General features: G+C 42.7%; 1 protein-coding gene across 6 annotated transcripts in view; it reads right to left on the bottom strand.

Moving 5' to 3' along the window:
* The window catches only part of MKLN1 (muskelin 1), a 315,844-nt gene that overhangs the window by 94,452 nt on the left and 200,901 nt on the right, over positions 1-20,491 (bottom strand). For all 6 annotated transcript variants that reach the window (XM_029616983.1, XM_029616986.1, XM_029616984.1 and 3 more), the window contains 2 exons: positions 18,777-18,854; positions 9,978-10,043 (listed from right to left, as the gene is read on the bottom strand). In XM_029616983.1, coding sequence (XP_029472843.1) covers positions 9,978-10,043; positions 18,777-18,854 — 144 coding nt within the window. The remainder of the gene's footprint in view (positions 1-9,977; positions 10,044-18,776; positions 18,855-20,491) is intronic.

Raw genomic sequence — 20,491 nt, 5'->3', positions numbered from 1 at the left:
ATTTCCCTAGTTACTTAAGTGGGCTGTGTGGTACAGAGCAGAATGAATTTCTCACATTTTCTGGTAAAAATAAACAATCTTTAAAGCACATAGTTACTCAGTTCCATATAACTAAGTTTACAGAAGGGAAGAACAAATCTTAGAGAAGAGAAAGGGTTGAGGGACTTGATGCTTGACCACTGGCACCAACAATGCATTGAGCAAGTACCAGCAAAATTTTCCACTCCAAAACCGCATCAAGTAATGATGACGACAACCGTAGGGTGGGATTTGTAGCTGACTATACATTTGCCCCTTTCAAGATACAACTTGACTTTGGGAAGGTTCTGCGGAGACCAGGCTAACATCTAGTCTTGTCTGCTTTGGAGCCCATGGAACCTTTATCAAATCTAGGATCTCAAAGTCATATATCAGGTACTGTCCCAATGCACTGAAGCCTGTGCTCGAAGCTCACACTTGTTGCCTTCAGCATTCACCCTTAATCTATGGAGCCTTTGTTCTTACTTGGGTGGGAAGATCAAGACTTTGCTTAGAGACTAAGAGTCAAGCCAAGTGCCAATAAAGTGGAGACCTCTTTTTTGAAAAAACAAAACAGAACAAGATTATAATTAATCCAAGTTAAAAATAAGAGTGCCCGACTCCGGCCGAGTTTCGCCTTTTCGGCAAATTTTACTTTCCAAGGCATCGGTCTTGTCCTGTTTTGTTTTTTCACATCTGTGGCTACGCTCGACCGACTTCCGTTTTGTTTTTTGGGACCTCTTTGGTGAGACCTGGCAACCAATGTGACCACTGTCGGTTTAGCGGACCTTTGAGGCCAGTTTCTTGAAGCTAGGATTAAGTTCACTGGCAAGAAAGCAGAAAGCCTGTCCTTCCAGGACCAAATCACTCTGAGTGACATCCTGGATCAGATTTCATAGCTATCAGGGACATAGTTCTTTCTAAGACAGATTTAGCACACTTTTACGGTACACTGTACACCCTTGCATGTGCACTTGAGAGAGAATATGAAGCTGCTGGCCTACTTCTGACATGAGAGACATGGTCAATGAAAAAATCAAAAGATAAATCTATTTTCAGAGAAAAGGTACTTGTGAGAAAAAAACTGACAGGTGGCCTGCCTGACGCCCTGTTTCCTGCTGAAAAAAAAGTAGGTGAAGCAATGGGGACTGATAGGATACATCTGAGGGTATTAAAGAAGCTGTGAAAGCTCCAGTGTCTGAACGTTTCAATGCTTCTTTAGAGTTAGGAGTGGTGTCAAAGGACCGGAAACAGACGGATGTGGAAGAGTAAGTAAGGGTGAGGCTACAGGCCAGTTAGTCTGAATCGCTGCTACAACAAAGGATGGTGCAGTTTCTGGAATCCAGTAGATTACAGGGTCCAAGGCAGCATGATTTTACCAGAGGTAGGTCTTGTCAAACAAATCTAATCAATTTCTTTGACTGTGTGACCAGAGATTAGGGTGAGACTAGGCAGTGTTCTTGGATTTCAGAAAGGCCTTCGTTTATACGTCATCTATGTGGAACTATGACAAATTCAGTATCCTAGGTATGGGTTAGAAACTGCTTGAGTTGGATATGATTAAAGGGCAGTGGTAAACCGAGTTCACCCAAGAAAAGGGGATACCACCAGTGGTGTGCCGCAGACATCAGTCCTTGGTCCAGTTCTGTTCAACATTTTGTAAGCAATGCTGCAGAAGGGCTATTACAAAAAGGTTTGCATTTTTGTGGATACCACAAAAATCTGAAATAGGGTAGACTTCCTGGAAACATTGACCACCTGAGGAGAGATCTACTAAAGCTTGAGGAATGTTCTAGAGTCTGGCAGATAAGAGTTAAAACTAAAAAATCTAGGGTAATGCATCTGGATTGCAAAAAGAAAAGGGAGCAGTACAGAATGTGCACAAAACAAGAGAGGGATCTTTGAGGGATCAAATTCGATGATCCTAGCATGTCCAAACAGATACACAAGGTAAAGGCAAACACCAAAAGGATGTTTGATACAGAGGGAGAGGAACAGCCAGCAGCAAAAAAGGTGAAACTGCCTCTGTATAAGTCTCTGGTGAGATTTCATTTGGAGTACTGTGTACAATTCTGGAGGCTGCACCTTCAAAAGGAGATAAACCTAATAAGAGTCTGTTCAGAATGGTCTTCATCAAGACATATGGAGACACACAAAGAGCTAAACATTTATACCCTGGAGGAAAGGGGAGATATGAAAAAGAGATTTAAATACCTCCAAGGAATGCACAGGAGGTGGGGGCCTCTCATAGTAGTATATACTTACATAGTAATGACTGCAGAATAGGACCAAATGGTCCAGCCAGTCTTCCCAGCAAGTTTCTAATGGTAATATCTGTCACGCTGTGCAGGTTACCCCCAAGTTTCTCTTAAGGGTATTCCATGCAGTCACCTCCAAGCCTTATGATAAGGGTAGTAATATTTACAACCAAAGACCAAGCAACTTTCAAACCCATACAAAATTACTGCTAGCAACATTTTACTGGGTGGGGAATATATAATCTTTAGTAGCCAAGCATTACCATGTATGGAGATATTTAGAGTTGTTTACTCCAAAATGTTAACCTATCACATAGGCAAAACGGCAGCTTATGCATAGGTATTAGTTACAGGAATTAAGTTTAAGATCTTGGAATTCAATGAATATTGATATGTCGTCAAATATTCGTGTAGAGTATGATATACTGACCCATGATTTATCTATAGCGTGTTATCAATATCTTAAGATCATTTATAAGGTATGAATTTTTACTTTGCCACTCAGAGCTTTCACATTTTGGGCTACTGCTGGTGACCTGTTTTATCTGAGCAAACACAGTCAAGTAATAAATATAAAGGAAGCTGGTTACTGCATTCTGATCTGTTAGTTATTACAAATCTTTCTTTTAAAGCTTTTTAATTTATGCTGTCAGTAGTGTACAAAGCCAAATGAAGGGCTCCTCCCAGGGAAATCCTTCTCTTCTTGAAAATTCAGACAATGCTGTTTGACTTGCTTTGCTTTCGGTCTTGGCTGAAGAAGCAATCCTGTGCTTTTTCCACTATGTCTACTTATCAGTACCCCAAACTGTAAGAGTTGGGGTCCATGTTGGTTGACATCTGAATCCAACTGCCCCCCCCCCCCCCCCCCCCGTCAACAGAAAAGAGGCTCTAGAACAGGGCTTCCCAAATGTTTAGCCAATGTGACCCAATTTTAGCTCTTGAAAATTCACATCGCCCCAGAGGACGACCAAAGCAAATTAGCAGGGTATGGTCTCTCCCCCCACTGCAGCTTATGCTCTTCTCACAAGATCTTCTCTCAACACCCACCCCATCCCACAAACTCCACTCTCAGCTAACCTCCTCCTGGACTTCCTCCCCTCCAGATGATCCCCTTACATTCCTTAGCTCCTCTCAACTCCCCATTCCCTCTCACCCTTTCCTCCCTTTTTCATATCCACCCTGATCCTCTTACCCTACCCCCTTTTTTACAACCCCAACGTATAGTCTATTCTACCATTCCCGTCTCCTCTCAACTCTCAGCCTCCCTTTCCTAGTTTTTTCTCTGATCCCCCCCAGCTAATCTCTTCTCACCCCCAACTCTTTTCTTAGATCCCCCAGTCAATCTGCTGTCACTCCTCCACCTCACCCTCTACAGTCAATCCTTCAGCTAAATCAACCCTCAAACCCCTTCTGAATCTGATCCCTCTCTTCAAACAGCCCCTTAAACCAAACATCCCTCTGGGCCAGGGTCGGCAGTAGCATTTTTCCTTGGGCCCCACACCAAAAGTGGATAACTAGTGAGAAGATAAGGCAGGCTAATGACAGGGGCAACATTGGTCTCTTGCTAAATTCAGTGGTGGGTGAGGAGAGAGGAGCCGTAGCAATCTCCATCAGCCTGTGCAGACACCGTCCTCTCCCATACACCTGCGGCTGGTCTAAACCCGATGTTCGTCTGCAAGTGGCAGTAGTATTAGTCATGGAAGTCAGCGTGGGGCCTGTGAGCCAGCACAAGTTCGCAGATCCTACATCAGCCCCAATCCCTCCTCACGAAGGGCTGTTACCAGACACTCATGTGAGATTGGGGCTGCTGCAGGGCCTGTGAGTGCATGCTGGCTCACAGGCCCCACTCTGCCTTCCACTAGTAATGCTGCTGGTACTTGAAAAGTGCTGCCATTCGAAGCCCTCGATGCCAGCTGAAGGTTTTGGGACCCCATCTGGGTCCCGATCCACAGAGTGGGAAGCCCTGCTTTAGAAGAGGAGTCATGCGATGAAGGTGAAAAAAAGAATCTTGGAAGTAATATAAGGATGAGGGGTAGACACATGCATAGTCTCTCTATGGAGTGGAGGAGTCAAGAAGAGTATCAGAATTCAAGAAAACATGGGACAAGTAGAAAGAGGATCTGAGGGAGAGGAAGGGACTATAAAGCTGAGCAGGAGATGCGGAGGAGCAAACTGTATGGACCATACACAGTCTTTTATCTACTGTTATGTTCTATGTAACAGAATTTGGTTTTATTTGTTAATTATTTCTTGTTCCATTGCTAGTGATGGAGAAGTGTACGATTAAAAAATCCAGCTTCTAGCACTGGGGTTAATAAATTAGCTTTACTCAGCAACATGACATTTCGAGTAGTGTAAAAGAAAGGGCACCATGGTTATATGGTGTGTAAAAATAAATAAAGAAGTAATGATAACTATACAGTAATTAAGGCTGTGACCAATCACTGCTTAGGAAAAAAAAAAAGATCTTGTTCTTACTTTAACAATTAACGACAATACAATAAACACACTTGAAATAGTCTTTAAACTGGTGGGGGATGAAGAAAGCAGATACCTAAAAATCTTGAGGATATATCGGACTAAATGCAAGTCTATAAGTAAATAAATCAGCTCAATAAGCAGAAAAAAAAAAGATTTAGAAGAGAGGTTAATGCTGTTTTGTATTGAGGAGGTTACCCCAGTTCATTAACTCTAATTAGCCCTCCTCTAGGGTGCTCAGGGTTCCCAGTGTTCCTGTATGAAAAGCTGCTCGCTTTGTGCACATAAATTCTCACAGCTCACAAAACCCACATCGCCACAACGACCTCATTCAGAGCCGAGCAAAATGAAAGATTTGGCACACACTGAGCAACCTATTGGGTACCTGCCAACATTTTCAGGCCTGCCTGCCAAGGGTTTTGTTGCCTTGGTTGAAGTTTAATGGCAAACATGAATGGATCAGCTGAAAGATGAAATACCCTTTTATCTACCGGACCTGAAAAAATCTGGCAAAAGGAAAACTATCTGCAAGCAGTGAAAAATGTATTTAATATCATCAAGCAGACAGCAATCAAAGCTCTCCAGTGCCCACAAATCACTAGGAAGATGGAAAAAGCCCAACATACAGAACAGTGCCATCCATCTGATTGTATTAGGTGGTTACAGGGTTACACAGGGAAAGGCATTGCCCGAACGGCTCCAGTTCCTCTCCCTTTTCACTGCCATCTTAATTGGACTGCGCAATACATTCTCCTCTCATTATTCACTGGCTTAGCTGACAATCATACTTGCATTGCAGTTTGTTAGAGGACTTTTAAAGGTAGCCGCTGTACGCGGAGGTTCCTTTTCTCAGCAGATTAGTGCTATGGGCACAAAAATATCAAAGTCTTTATTGTCACACTGGGACAGAAGTCTTCACATGCATGGGTAGCCGTCTACATGAGCAGAACCCAAATGGGGATAACTGAAGTGACAAGCGTTAGCGTTTCTACACTCTTAAAGCGCCTTGTGCAGCCTCAAGCTTTTCATCTCTTTAGAAAACACAAGCCAACTCTTTGGTTCTCTGTCATGTAGGAAACCTGAGATTCTTTGCAGAGCCTGCTTACTGCTTGCTGGGATAGCCAGGGTTGCAGACCCTGCAGAGGTGGTGTTCAGAGCCTGAGGGTTGGGCACAACAGTGACACTTAATGCCCATACTCAAGAAGTATGCGCATCTGGTTCTGGAAGGTTATCTGTGGCCCCCTGGCTACAGGTAGTCACTGTAACGGGGGAGGGGAGCATTATAAAATGGAGAAAAATCCTGGGTAGTTAAGAATTAAGACTCCTGGCACCGTAACCCAAACCAGGGCTGCCTCCGATTAAGCTACAAGCTCAGAGGAGGATGAAACTGCTAGGCAGGAAAAAATAGACAAGTAAGCAGAAATCTGCTTTATTTTGAAACAAGTTTTCTTCAATCCAAGCCAACACCAAAACATCTTTTGGAAATGGAAAGCTTTGCATTTAGTTATTTTAAATACAAAAACATACCTTCATGATTTTATTATTAGAAATTTGTCTATTAAATCAGGAGGAAACAGATCAGATGAACTCTGACATTTCAGGATCATGCACACTTCATTTCACAATAATCACTTGCCTTGATTTTCTTTTAGCTATTTCGGCTCCATTTTTTTCTGGCTTGGTAGTTTCCTCTCATTTCTTCACACTCAGTTGGAACTAACCTTCATTTTATTTTATTTTATTTATACAAACAGTTTTATATACCTTTGTGTAGACAAAAAGTCCATCTCTATGGTTCACATTTTTGAGCATCAATTAACACAGAAAAAGAAAATACAGTTTCTCATGATTATAACTCCCTACAAGCGATAATTATTAGCAATAAAACTTAAAAAATTCTAAAGTCACACATCTATTTATAGATTATAAAGTTTTCACCGACTAAAAAGCTGTTACCTATAAACATTTTTTTTAAAAGAGGTAAAAAAGGTAAAAGAATAGATAAAGTTAAAAGTTATAAGTTTAAAAGTTTAAAATTTTTAAAAAACCTGCCAAAAATTGCACGGGGGCACCACCATTTACTCGACTATAAATGCTTGATGGAATAACCATGTTTTTAGGGTCTTTCCTAAATTGCTTCTTATCCTGCTGTAATCTCAGGTCCGTTGGCATTTTATTTCAGTATTTAGGACCCGCAATTGATAGTGCTCGCTCTCTGACTTCACACAGGTGGGCAGATCTAATATTCGGGATCGAGAGAAGGCCTTTATTCGACGATCTCAAATTGCGTTGCGGTACATGTAATCTTATTGCTGTGTTTAACCAGTCATTCACGACTACCCAGGGATTTGTCCCCTGTTTCAGTAGACCCTCCCTTCCACTGTTGCTGGTTTGGTAACCGCAGCATTGGCCCCAAGATCAGGAGCCATGCAACAGTGCTCCTTCCATTGCCCCGTATCAATCTAAGTCATCTGGTGTTGCCCTCATTGATGACCACGACGCCCCTTTCCATTTCCTGGTTTCTGGGTGCAGAAGACCTGAGCCAAGAAGCAAATCAAGGACTCTCCATCATGGCAGTGCTGCCACTAAGCCACTATTCAGTTCTTTTCTACAGTTTACATACCTCCCCCTTCTTCCACTAAAAAAAAAAAAATGAAGTTGGTGAATGACTGCCACCACTGAGTACTTCCCAATAATTATTACTTCTATAGTATGTCCTCTTTTTCTTGCCCTTCTCTAAATGTTACTTCACTAAGGAGGTTATTTGCTAAATATTTCTTCCCTTTACTACTTATTCATACTACTTTACTACCCACTGTAAATGTATTGATTGGTACTTAAATATGCAGTAGAATAATGTACAATGTTATGCAAATCACACTAACATTGGAAAAGCGGTCTAAAAATGCAAAATAGATTGGATGGCTTGGTGAAGACTTCAGTCTACAGATTATTCTGAATCCAGGCCATACAGTACCATTTAATGGCATCTCTCTAGCTGCTTTAAGTTGGCATCTTAAAAAATATCTCCTTAATTTTTAATTATTCTTAAATTTAGCCCTGAATAGAAGGCTGTTAAAAGTAGGATATGCTGATAACCACTCGGTGATTGCTTGGATCAAGCAGTATATCAAGTTGAAATAAAACAACCCCTTTTTTCTTCTAGACCATTTCAGTAGCAGACTTCTAGCTGAAAGGCACAAACCCATGAGATAGCAAAAAGGGGTCACTCTTGTACAATAGATGGGACTTGTGCTCCTCTCCACCATCTCATAAGAAACTATCCCTAAGACCCTGTCAGACCAAAGAGCAGAAGCTGAGCTCAGGTCCAAGTCCAAATCTTGAAATGAAGAGCTTTTAAAATAAAGTCATTGCTCTCTTTAAGTTGTCAATGATCAAGACAGCGCTAAACATGGTCATCTTGCACACAGACATCTGAATCTCAGCACTGAGAATTTGTCTGCACAGACAAGGACTCTTTGATGATCAATGTTGCTGGGAAGACTTCAGCACTGAAGAGTAAAGGTATTTTATTCTCTGCTCTGAGAAATCATTAGCACAAACTAGATACATCTTGGAATCTATCTGTTTCAGCATTGGGATGTGCTGTTTCTCTTCTTTACAGAGAAGGAATAACTGCGTCAAGACTTCTGGGAGTCATGTACTCTGACCTTTTTGTTTTAGGTTGTGTCCCTCAGCTTCCTTTTCATGCCTGTAAAGGTTTGAGCTGAGCTTAAATATTATTTAAGTGTCAAACTTCTGATCCTTAATATGGTGTGTGTCATCAGGCACAGGCAGCATAACTGGGGACATCCTAGGTAGGCCGGAAGCAGTGAAGGCAATGGTCATGAAGATCCAATAATGTCCTCTTGTGGGAATATTTAGGGCACCGTTTTGTCTGCCACGGGGAAAAATGCCAATGCTAATTCAAATTCAATTTTTGTAATTTAAGAAAACCAAAAGATTTTTTATTTTATTTATTTATTCATATATTTTTAAGAAGATTCACAAAAAGGAAAAAAACCCCCACAAAAACTAAAGAACAAAATAATAAACTGTACCACCTGAAACAAAATGACAAGCTGCTACATGGAGAACAGAATTGTGTCCTTTTACAAGAACGGAAGATGACTAAGGAGACTCGCACAGGAACCATCAGTGCATGCTCAGAAAGACCTTGTCAGATTTTCTGAGCTATGAGCGAGCTTTTAGGTCTTGATACTGTCAGATGTCACCCAATGGTGTGTCTGATTATTGTCCTGCTTGTCCATGGGGAAAGCTGAATATTGTGCTATCTAAATTTGAAAACCCTACCGGCATGCCTCACACCCTTTTTTATATGGCTTTTGTCCTAACTTGCAAGCTGACTGCAGGGGGTTTCAAACTGACCACGTAATGTCCTTAACAAAATGTAAGTTTAGATATGATCAACTTACATGCATGAGGTCACAATTAAACTTTCCTTGTAGACTAAAACACTGTTCCCAACTAGACAAATATCACCTAAAAAGAGTGACTCTTCTAGTCCATGAAACCCCCTTTTATGGATTAAATATGAAGGTAATTAAACCCTAGCTCAGTACAATCTGCAAATTATCTCCCTAGACATTTGGCCTATTTCTTGAGAAACTAAATAGAGTGGCCCTATGGACTTTGTATGTGCTGTGCGCTGTCATGCGGGATTTCAGGGTCTGACTCCCATGCAAAACGTTTGGTTCTTGGTCCTGGGGCGAGAAAGAATAGCCTTAGCTGCTTAGTGGTAACACAATGATCAGAATATGTGCACATTTACTGGGCTCCATACAAAGCCAGTGTATGTGGCCCCTTGGTTGAGGACTGCCGGGCTAGATTTAAGGAGGGGAGAGAAAGAGAGAAGAGAAAATAAGAATGTGGAAAATCCTTGGGTAGCTGCCACTGAATTCTCACAGCACTGCAACTCCAATACCAATTAAGCTAGAAGTCCAAAAGGAAGAGGACGACAAATAAATAAAGCTAGCAATCTAAGCTTTTGTTTGTTTTTAAAACTCTTTTGGAACTCTCCTTTATGCCATAAGTTTAACATTTGCAGATTCTTGACATGTTTCTGTGAAAAAAAAGTTAACCCGTTTCATGCTACAAGAAAAAACTGGCACAATCTACAAATCAAGGGAAGTTCACAGCTACAGAACTAAAGTAGTAAAGGATTAAATTAACACACTTAAGTCAAAGCAGTACTATAATCACCTGACTGAACATCAATGACCATCTGATGCCCTCCTCTCATGCCTGGTCTACTGTCTTCACCATCACCTGATACCAAACAAAAAATAAAAGCTTGTTATAGCACACTTTATAACATTTTCCTAAACATTAGAGGCCACACACAGTCAAGCAATAAAGCTTAGAAAGAACACAGCACCATTAAAAGAATACATATATGTACACAGAGGGCACGTTTGAAACCCTGCAAATATCCCTCGGGTCTGCAGAGATTCCCTTTGAAAATCTGAGGCTGGCAAGCATCATGGATATTTTGCAGCCATTGTAAAGTGCCCATTTAACTGCTATTCATGCTAAAAACATACATCCAAACTAGACGCACTTTTTTAAATGCACACAAAAACACCTCTCCTGGGCGCTCGATGCAATAGGCAAATGAGCTGCCACGCTAAAAAGGACACGCTAGGGATAAATTCTGCCATCCTAATGCGTCCGTGGCAATGGATGCCCAGGAGAAGCTGTGTGAGGGTTAGGAAAATGAAGACTCGTTAATTGTGCGTCTGTTTTCCAACCTGACCACCACCAAGACTTAAAAAAAAAAAAAAATGTATTTTCAGTTACTCCTTTTTTCAGTTCCTCCAACTTAATATGGCCACAATATTAAGTCAGAAGAACTACAAAAAAGCAGTATTTTCTGTTTTTCTGTTAACTTTAGTATTCCTCAAGAGTTAACGCCACCTCTGGGGCTGACAATTTTTGAGGGTAAAAATGTGCACGTCGGGTGCACATTTATTTTTTACATAAGGAGAAATTACTACTTTAATGAAGATAGGTGGATCCATCACCAGGTTATGCACCTCTACCAGCAGATGGAGACGGAGCAAAGCTGACATCATGGTATATATATATATATATATATATATATATATATATATATATATATACACACACACACACATACATATATATATACACACACCCCTGCACTGACATCAGCCTGCCAGTATTCTCTGCAAAAGCCAACTGTGGACAAACTAACAAAACTTGATTATTAACAAACAAGCATTCCAACACTCAGCTAACAGGAAACCACTGAGCTCAGACAAGGAGTGTAAAAACACTAGTCTAGGGACTGGATTGACACTTACCAGTAACCCCTGGAACTTGCAGTCACACAGGAAAACAATAGCACAACCATCCGGCAGTCAAGGATGGGAAGGTGGATCCACCTATCTTAATTAAAGAAAAAGAAATTATCAAGTAAGTAGTAATTTCTCCTCTTAGCATTCAGATAGGAGGATCCACACAAGTGGGATTACCAAAGCTACTTCCGAACAGGGCAGGAGGTTACCTGCGGTCTGATCAACACCGTACGTGTGAAGACTGCGTCCTCCCAGGCCTGCACATCCAGGCAGTAATGTCTGGAAAAGATATGTAAAGAGGACCACATGGCAGTTCGGCAAATATCAACGGGAGACAGCAATCTAATCTCTGCCCATGACACTGCTGAGCCCTAGTGGAATGAGCCCTAACCTGACTAGGCAACTGCTGCTCAGCTTCCACAAACGTGGCCATAACTACCTCTTTAATCCAGCGGGTTACTGTAGCCCGCAATGCCGGCTCATCCTGTTTACTCCGCCCATGGAATATAAACAGCCGGTCCATCTTCCTGAGAGGTTCAGAAACCTCTAAATACCTCATGATATGCCTCATCATCTAAGAACTGTAACAGGTGATATTCATCCACATCTCTCTCCTTGTCTAGAGATGGCAGGGAAATTGATCGATTCAAGTAAAAATCCGAGACTAGCTTTGGCTAAAGGATGGAACAGTACGCAACTGTATCACCCCCAGATTCACTCGCAGAAATGATTTCTGGCAAGACAAGGCCAGAAGTTCGGAGACCCTATGCACAGAAAACATTGTCATAAGATACAGTTTTCAAGATCAGTAACCTCTAGGAAAGGCTATGTAGCAGTCGAAAGGTGGGACCTGCCAAGAAATCCAAAAACAGATTAAGACTCCACAAGGGCACCTGCAACCGCAGAGGACGACGAAGATGCTGCACCCCCTTTAAGAAATGAGCCACATCTGGATGAGCCGACAAGGTCCACCATTCGCTTGACCTCAGAAACAGGCAAGAGCTGCCACATGTACCTTCAATGAATTAAGGACCAATTTTTCTCAAACAATCCTGCAAAAATTTCAAAATGAATGGGATCTTAACCGAAGATGAAATCCTCAATCCTCACACCAAGCCTCAAACCCGCACATTGGCTAAGGAAGTGCAGAATTTTCTCTCTCACAGAAGGTGGCAATCACCACAATGGAATATCCATGCTTCAGCAAACGAGCCTTCTCAAGGGCCATACCGTAAGAGAAAACGGAGTTGGATCTTCGTGAAGAACAGGTCCCTGCCGTAGCAGATTCCTGTGAGCTGGTAATCGAATATGAGAGTCCACTAGCAGCCTTCACAAATCTGCATACCACGGCCTCCTGGGCCAATCTGGTGCCACCAGAAGCACCATTCCCGTGTGACTCTCGATCCTCCAAATCATTCTGCCCAATATGGGCCATAGGGGAAAGGCATATAGGAGCTTGCCCTCTGGCCACGCCTGCATGAGGGCATCGATGCCCAAGGTCTTTTGATCTCTCCTACGGCTGAAGAAATGAGGAACCTTCGTATTGTGAGATGTCACTAGCAGATCTAAAAATGGGAGGCCCCAGTGGTCCAGTATCAGCTGGAACACCTTGTTTGACAATTCCCACTCTTGGGTCCAGACTCTGCTGAGAAAGTTGGCTCTTACATTGTCTTTTCCTGCAATGTCGGAGGCTAAGATCTCCTGAAGATGCACTTCTGCCCATTCCATAAGTTGGGCTATTTCCTGCAACACTTGCTGGCTCTTGATTGCTCCCTAGCGATTGATGTAAGCCACTGTTGCATTGTCTGACGTTATCTGGACCACTCGACCCTGCAATTGGTCGACGAATCGTAAGCAGGCCAACTGAATGGCCTGGGTTTCCAGCAGATTGATGCTCCATACAGACTCTTTTGTATTCCAGTGCCCTTGCGCCGCCAACTCCCAACAGTGAGCTCCCCAATCCTGGAGGCTAGCATCTGTTGTGAGTACTAGCCAGTCCCGGTGATCATAATGAAACCTTCTTCCTTAGATAGTCCATTTGCAACTACCACTGCAGTTGTATGCTGATCTCCACCGGTAGGTAAAGCTGTATCACACAGTCTTGAGACTGTGGACTCCAATGTGCCAGCAGAGTGCGCTGAAGAGGGCGCCTATGCACCGTTGCCCATGGAACCACCACTAGGGTGGCTGCCATCAACACGAACACCTGTAGATAAGACCACACTGCTGGGTATATAGTTTCTGTTAATAGTTGCACTAGCGTCATCAGCTTCTGAATGCAGCCCTCTGGCAGGTGCACACTGCCTTGCTTCGTGTCAAACTGAACACCAAGATACTCCAGTGTCTGGGATGACTGTAGATTGCTTTTGGCCAAGTTCACCACCCAACCTAGTTCCTGTAGCAAGGAAATCACCTTGCATGAGACCCGAAGGCTCTCTTCCAGACTCTTGGCCCGAAGCAGCCAATTATCTAAGTACGGGTGAACCAGAATGCCATCCTCTCTCAACACTGTCGCCACCATAACCTTGGAAAAGGTTCTGGGCGCAGTGGCCAACCCAAAAGGAGCACTCGAAACCGATAAGGTCACCCCAAAATAGCAAAACATAGAAACTGTTGATGCTCCAGATGGATGGGAATATGAAGGTATGCCTCCGACAAATCCAAAGACGTCAAATTCCCCCGACTATACTACTATTATCGCTGAGCATAGAGTCTCCATGTGAAAATGAGTCATCTACAATGATGGTTGACTCCCTTGAGATCTAGATGGGAACGAAAGGAGTCCTTCTTGGGCACAATGAAATAAATGGAATATCAGCCCATATTTTCTTGTGACATTGGCACTGGAACTACAGCCTGCAGGCTAAGGAGCCTTGACAACGTACACTTCTTGTCTCTTCTGCAGAGAGCTGCAGGGAGACACCATGAAAACATCCCAAGGACACTGAGAAATTCCAGAGTGTGGCCATCTCTTATCACCTACTGAACCCATTGGTCTGACATGATCTCGACCCACCTTCGATAAAAAAGAGAGAGACGACCCCCTATCTTCTGTTCCCAGGGGTGGGTCAGCACACCTTCACTGAGAGGCTCTGGGGGCATCACTACCCAAGCCTGTGCCCCTTCTGGGTTGCCTGGGATGAAAGGACTGAGACCGACCCAAAGGCTGAGTCATCTTTCAAGTCACTTTCGTGCCGAAGGAGCATGCCGTCTGCTTCTTATCCTCTGGTATCCGAGGAACCTGGGCCTCACCCCACTTTTTCCAGCTCACTCCCAAACAAGAGTGATCCTTTAAAAAGAGTGGAGGAGTAGCCTAGTGGTTAGAGCAGCGAGCTATGAACCAGGGAGGCCAGGGTTCAAGACTCACTGTTGCTTCTTGTGATCTTGGGCAAGTCACTTTACCTCCATTGCCTGAGATACAAACTAAGATTGTAAAGCCCTCTGGGGATAGGGAAATACCTACAGTACCTGAATGTAATCCGCTTTGAAGCACTGAAGAGTGGAATATAAAAATATAAATAAATAAGATCCTTTAAAAGGAAATTTCAAATGATTAGACTTCGAAATTGTATCAGCCCACCAATTTCTGAACTATAGATGACACCTGGCCGCTATTACCGAAGCCACTCCTCTGGCAAAAGTGCATACCAAATCGCAGCCCGCATCTGCTGGTTCCATCACTGCCCTGGAATTCACAACAGATTCATCGACTTCCTGAGAGAGAAGCAAACAAAAGCGAACCACCAGGGAACAAGAAGCTATCTGCAAATTCATTGCCATCGCTTCAAAAGCATGCTTAAGGATGGCCTCAATTCTTTGATCTTGTGCATCCTTCAATGCTGCTCCCCCCCTTCTACAGGGATAGTCTTCCACTTGGTGAAGGTACACACAACTGCATCCACTTTCAGAAAAGCTTGACTGATCTCTCGCAGCTGGATCCAGGTGGAACAGCCCTTCCTAGGCTCATTCCCCTTTAAAATTAGCTTCTGGGGCGTCCCATTCAAAATCAATCAATTCTTGAATAGCCTCCATAATATGGAAGAAACATGAAGCTTTACATAAAGATCAAAATTGATTCGGGATTGTATCGGTAGCCAGTGCAGAGCTATCAGTGATTGCGAGATGTGATTGAATTTCCTGGATCCTGTTAGAAGTCTCGCTGCAGCATTTTGTAGAAGTTGTAGTTTTTATTGTAAGACCTTTAGGAGCTCCGAGTAGAAGAGAGTTACAGTAGTCTAAGTTTGAAAAAATGAGGGTTTGTAGAACTATGCGGAAGTCTACATGAGATAGTAGTGGTTTCAGTCTATGTAGTAATCACAGTTTAGCATATCCTGATTTGATTAATGTATGTATTTTTTCATTGTTAGGTTCTCATCAATCTGTATTCCTAAGTCTCATACTTGGTCTGAGGGTATTGAAGTTACCTGGGTCAGGTGTCTGCGGGGGCATTGTTGGAGGATTTCTTCTTAACAGAATGATTTTGGTGTTTTTTTGTGGGGTTTTTTTTTTTGTGTGTTTAAAGATAGTTTGATATTGGATAATTCATGTTGAATGGCTTTCATGTGTGATGCCAGCATCTGTACTGTATTTTCAATAGAAATGGTGCATGGTGTGTAGAACTGAATGTCATCAGCATAGAGGTAGAAGGCAATTTCTAGATCAGAGAGTAATTTACAGAGTGGAAGCATGTAGATGTTGAATAGAGTTGCAGCTAATGCCGAACCCTGGGGGACACCAGCATTGATCGGAAAGGTGTCAGACATGTGGTTGCCCAGTTTGAGTTGGAATGTCCTTTTTGATAAGGAGGTGAATCACATCAATACAACGCAGTCAATTCCGATTTTTCTCAGTTGATGGCATAGAAGGGAATGGTCGACAGTATCGAAGGTTGCCGAGAGGTCAATTAGCACCAGGAAATAAGATTCATCATAGTTAAATCCTTGTAGTATGAAGTCTGTTAAAGATTCGAGTAAAGTCTCGGTATAGTGATTTTTTCTGAATCAGAATTGGTTTGGATGTAAAATGTGGTGGTCATCAAGATAGTCTAGTTGTGATAATACGGCTTTTTCAAGAATTTTGGATAGAAAGGGCAGGTTTGATATAAGTTGATAGTTTTCCCAACTGTCAATACTGCTGGGTTTTTTTTTTTTTAGGATAGGTTTTATCACTGCTTGTTTTGCCCTGTCTGGGACTAGACTTTCCGCTAGAGATTGACTGATCAAGGATGTGATTGCTGGAGTGATCATGTTGAGTATTATTTATTTATTTATTTTAGAAATTTTTTTCAGTTTTAAGGAGCTAGCTGGGATGGGGTAAAGAGGGTGATTTGCAGGTTTTAACTTAGCAATAATTCGCATGATTTGTAATTTAGATATCCCGAAGGAGGTCAATTTAACTGGTTCATAGTTTTCTTCTTGTTCTCTGGTCGTTGGGTATGCTGAAAATTGATTTCTTTGTCTGGCTATTTTTATGGACAAATGATTGGTGTAGTCGTTGCATGCATTCTTAGAGAAGCAGTTGTTGCTCTAGATAGAGGATGAAGGATCCTTGATTATGATTTAACTACATCAAAGAGTAATTTAGAGTTAAAAATCACTCTATGAATCTGTTTAGTATGGGATTCTTTCTTCGCTTTGTTGATAGAAGCACTGTATTGAGAAAGTAGTGATCTGTATTTTCCAAGTGATTCCTAAGACTGGCTTTTCCGCCAGAGTTTCTCATATTTTATCAATAATTGTTTTGCATGCCTTAATTCTTCATTGTTCCAAGGTTTCTTTTGTTTAAAGGAACGTTGGTCAGGTTGTATTGATTTTGTATGAATTGGGTTTAGGTCGTCTGCTATCTCATTAACCATGATGTCCCATGTGTCAAATGATATAGAGGCATTGGGAAACTGAGGTTGAGTAATTTATCTTTTATAGTATCAGCAAGTAGTTCTGGCTCTACATTTTTTCTGAAGATGAATGACTGGTTGATGTTTGGGTTTTGTATTGAGTTGAGGATGGTTATATGTCAGCTTTTAGTAATTGGTGGTCAGACCAAGGCAGAATCGTGTTTATCCTGCAAATGTTGTGGTCGGTGAATATAAGGTCTAGAGTATGTCCAGCTTTATATGTAGATTCAGTTACATATTGTGACCATCCCATTGCTTCCATGGTTCCTAAGGTTTCACACGCAGAGGATTTGTTTTTCTATCAACATGTATGTTAAAGTCACCTTCTATGAGAGTAGATTTGGGTGACAGGAATGCTTCGATGAATGCTTCGATAAGAGGTGAAGTCTTTTTGAAGTATTCCAGGGGGACAGTAGACCACAGCGATGTTTAATTGTGGTGATTTAAGTATTGCCACTTCATAAGGAGGGTTGACATCTAACTTGTAGGGAATAAGTTTAAGCTCTTTCATTTATTTATTTATAAACTAATTATTAGTAGTTCCCCGCCTCTACGCTTAGGCCTAGGGAAGTGAAAGATATCATAATTGGAATGTTCAATTTAATTTAAGAATACGTTATAGTTATTGTTTAGCCAGGTTTGAGTGATGCAGAAGATGGCCGGGTTTAAAGCTTCGAGTAAATCGTTTATTAGTGGAATTTTGTTTTGCAACAGACTGCTCATTTAGAAGCAGCAGAAGAACATTAGGAATGAGCTGTAGAAGGGTTGAAGTTTCTCGTGGGGTAGATTAGGTTAGTGTTTATATGCCATTTGATTTTAGGGGACCTCTTATGGTTTATATGTGAACCTTGTTTTATCTTAGTTATGAGGTGCTCCTGCTCCATTTTCCTTTTAGCGCAGAAAAGCGGAAGAGAAAAGCAACTACAGGCCTCACTTTAGGTGCGCACAAAGGGGCATGCTTTGTTGTGCTCTTTCGTGTGTGCCAAAGGCATGCACCTCCGGTGTCACTACCACGGATTAGTTGGTCTCCCTGGAGGTGGGCGGGAGGACAGTAGACTGATCACCTCCCTGGCACCGGTTCCCGCAGCTTGTATTTCCTTTCTGGGGGGCAGGGAAGGAGTGCCTTCAGACTGAGCCCCCGACGTTCCTGCTGTCGGTAAGAAGGCCATGGAGGCCTTTGTCCCCCAGCATCGCTGCCACGGTAACGTTGGTCTCGCTGGAGGTGAGTGGATTGCCTACCTGGCACTGGCTCCAGCAGCTTGCACTTCCTTGCTGGGGTACAGGTAGGGAACACCCTTGGACCGAGCCCCCAATGTTCCCACTGCAGGTGAGAAGGCCACAAAGGCCTTTGTCCTCCTTTGACGCTGCCACGGGTAAAGTTGGTCGCCCTGGATGTGTGCGGATTGCCTACCTGGCGCCGGTTCCCGCAGCTTGCACTTCGTTTCTGACCGAGCCCCCAATGTTCCCGCTGCCGGTGAGTGGTGAGGAGGCCTTTGTCCTCTGGCGTCGCCGCCACGGAAAAGTTGGTCTCCATGGAGGTGGGCAGGTAGTGGGTGGGAGGACTATGAACTGAAAGTATAGCACACTACTAAACCCACGTGTGCTGTACTTTCACCTGCATACACAGGAGCTCACATGAATCTTAGAAAGACTTGGAAATACCAATATACTTTTCAAGAAGAAATTACCACTTATTGAAGTTCCACTCTTTGTTCATATCTGAGAATACTGCTGTCCACTTACAGCATAAAAGACTGAAAGAACACAAAGTGAAAGCGTGACTCTTACCTTTGGTGCTTTTGGGGATAATCTGGCTCCATCGAGGCTTGTACTCCTGCTGACTGATGTACTGATTGAATAAGCCATCTTCAAACACAAAGAAAATGAACCATCATTACATGTGTTTCCAGGCTGAGTTAAATACCTGAATTTGTAGAAGAAAATCTGTCTAGTTAAATTGGAACCAGGGTTGCCGAACATGTCTTGGAAACCGGCAAGGCCAATCAGCTTTTCAGTGTATCTTCAATGAATACGCATTAAATAAATATGCACATACTGTCACCAATGTATGCAAACATATCTCATGCACATTCACTATGGATATCTTGAAAACCCAACTGGACATGGTGTCCCCAGGACAGGTTGAGTAAGCACTTAATTAAACTCAGGCTTCTCAAGTCTCTGAGTCCTACATAATTTATACCTTCTGCAGCAGAAAGGGATGGGCTAGATGAGTTCTAACACTAGAGATAAGGTGGGAATAGACTAAATAGACCTGAATGACTAACAATAAGAAGGTGAATGGGCCGTATAACGGCAATGATAACAGAATAGGCTAGACAGACCCTGATAACCATCACATTAGGGAGATTAATTAGATACAACTTGACAGATATGACATTAGAGGAACAAACTGGACCTAATGATTGCTTTCAAAGGACACAAACAGATGCTCTCCCATTGCTTTGACAGCAAGACAATGGGAGAAAACGGATACCATGGTGGCGATGAATATTGTGACAGTAGATTAAACTAGAATTTCATGATTTAACAGTAGAGTGACAGTATACATGAATTCTATGACAGCTGGGGCAGTAAAGGGATGAAACTGATGGCTGTGTCAGTAAGAAGATAAGCTAGATGAGCCCTGTGGGATGGAACAGATATACATGGTGGATTTCTTTAATTCATAAATTCCTATGTTGCCATGTTCTTTCCATATGCAATTAATTTTCTACTAAGAAAATTTCCAATCTGATCAAAAGCTAAAATATGCAAATGTACCATTAGAAAAATAAACTGTTTTCTAGACTCAGCAGTTTTTTTCTGCTCCTTTGGACTTCTAGTTCAATCTAATTCTGTGCCATAAGCCTTAAATGCAATGACCCAAGGGGCCTTCCCCCCCTCTCCCATTTTCTATCCTTCTCCCAACTTACTTAGCCCAATGGGCCAATTACCAGGGCTCCTTCTAGTACTCTGCAGCCATCGGCCTTAAATCCAGTCACTAGCTGTCACCATTTAACAATGACTAGGATTCCCTCCTTGCAGGCGTATGAACATTGCCTCCACGACATCCCTAGTCCTGGCCGGCCCAGGAAGTGGAAGACCTGATCCAGGAATCAAGCCCAGATCCTCCACTTGGCAGTGTGAAGAACTTGCCACCGAGCCAGCTCCAGAAAAAGATTCTTATGACACAAAATACATTAAAATGGCGACAAAAACATTCCTTGCAGCAGGTATTTACTTTCAGGCCCATTCAATAAAGTCTGCGGGAGAGCCGGCGCTCCGAGGCGAGCGCCTGTTCTCCTGGGTGCGCGATTCTTTATTTAAATTAGGGCCCGCGCTAATAGGGAGGCGCTAGGGACACTAGTGCGTCCCTAGCGCCGCCTTATGGCGGAAGCGGTGGCTGTCAGTGGATTTGACAGCCGACGCTTAATTTTACCGGCGTCGGTTGTCGAACCTGCTGACAGTCAAGGGTTCAGAAAATGGACGTCGGCAAAATT

Source organism: Rhinatrema bivittatum, chromosome 9, assembly GCF_901001135.1.
Source record: "Rhinatrema bivittatum chromosome 9, aRhiBiv1.1, whole genome shotgun sequence".
In the NCBI taxonomy this organism is placed as follows: domain Eukaryota; kingdom Metazoa; phylum Chordata; class Amphibia; order Gymnophiona; family Rhinatrematidae; genus Rhinatrema; species Rhinatrema bivittatum.
The sequence above is the reverse complement of the archived record's forward strand: the minus strand, read 5'-3'. Positions and strand labels throughout refer to the sequence as shown.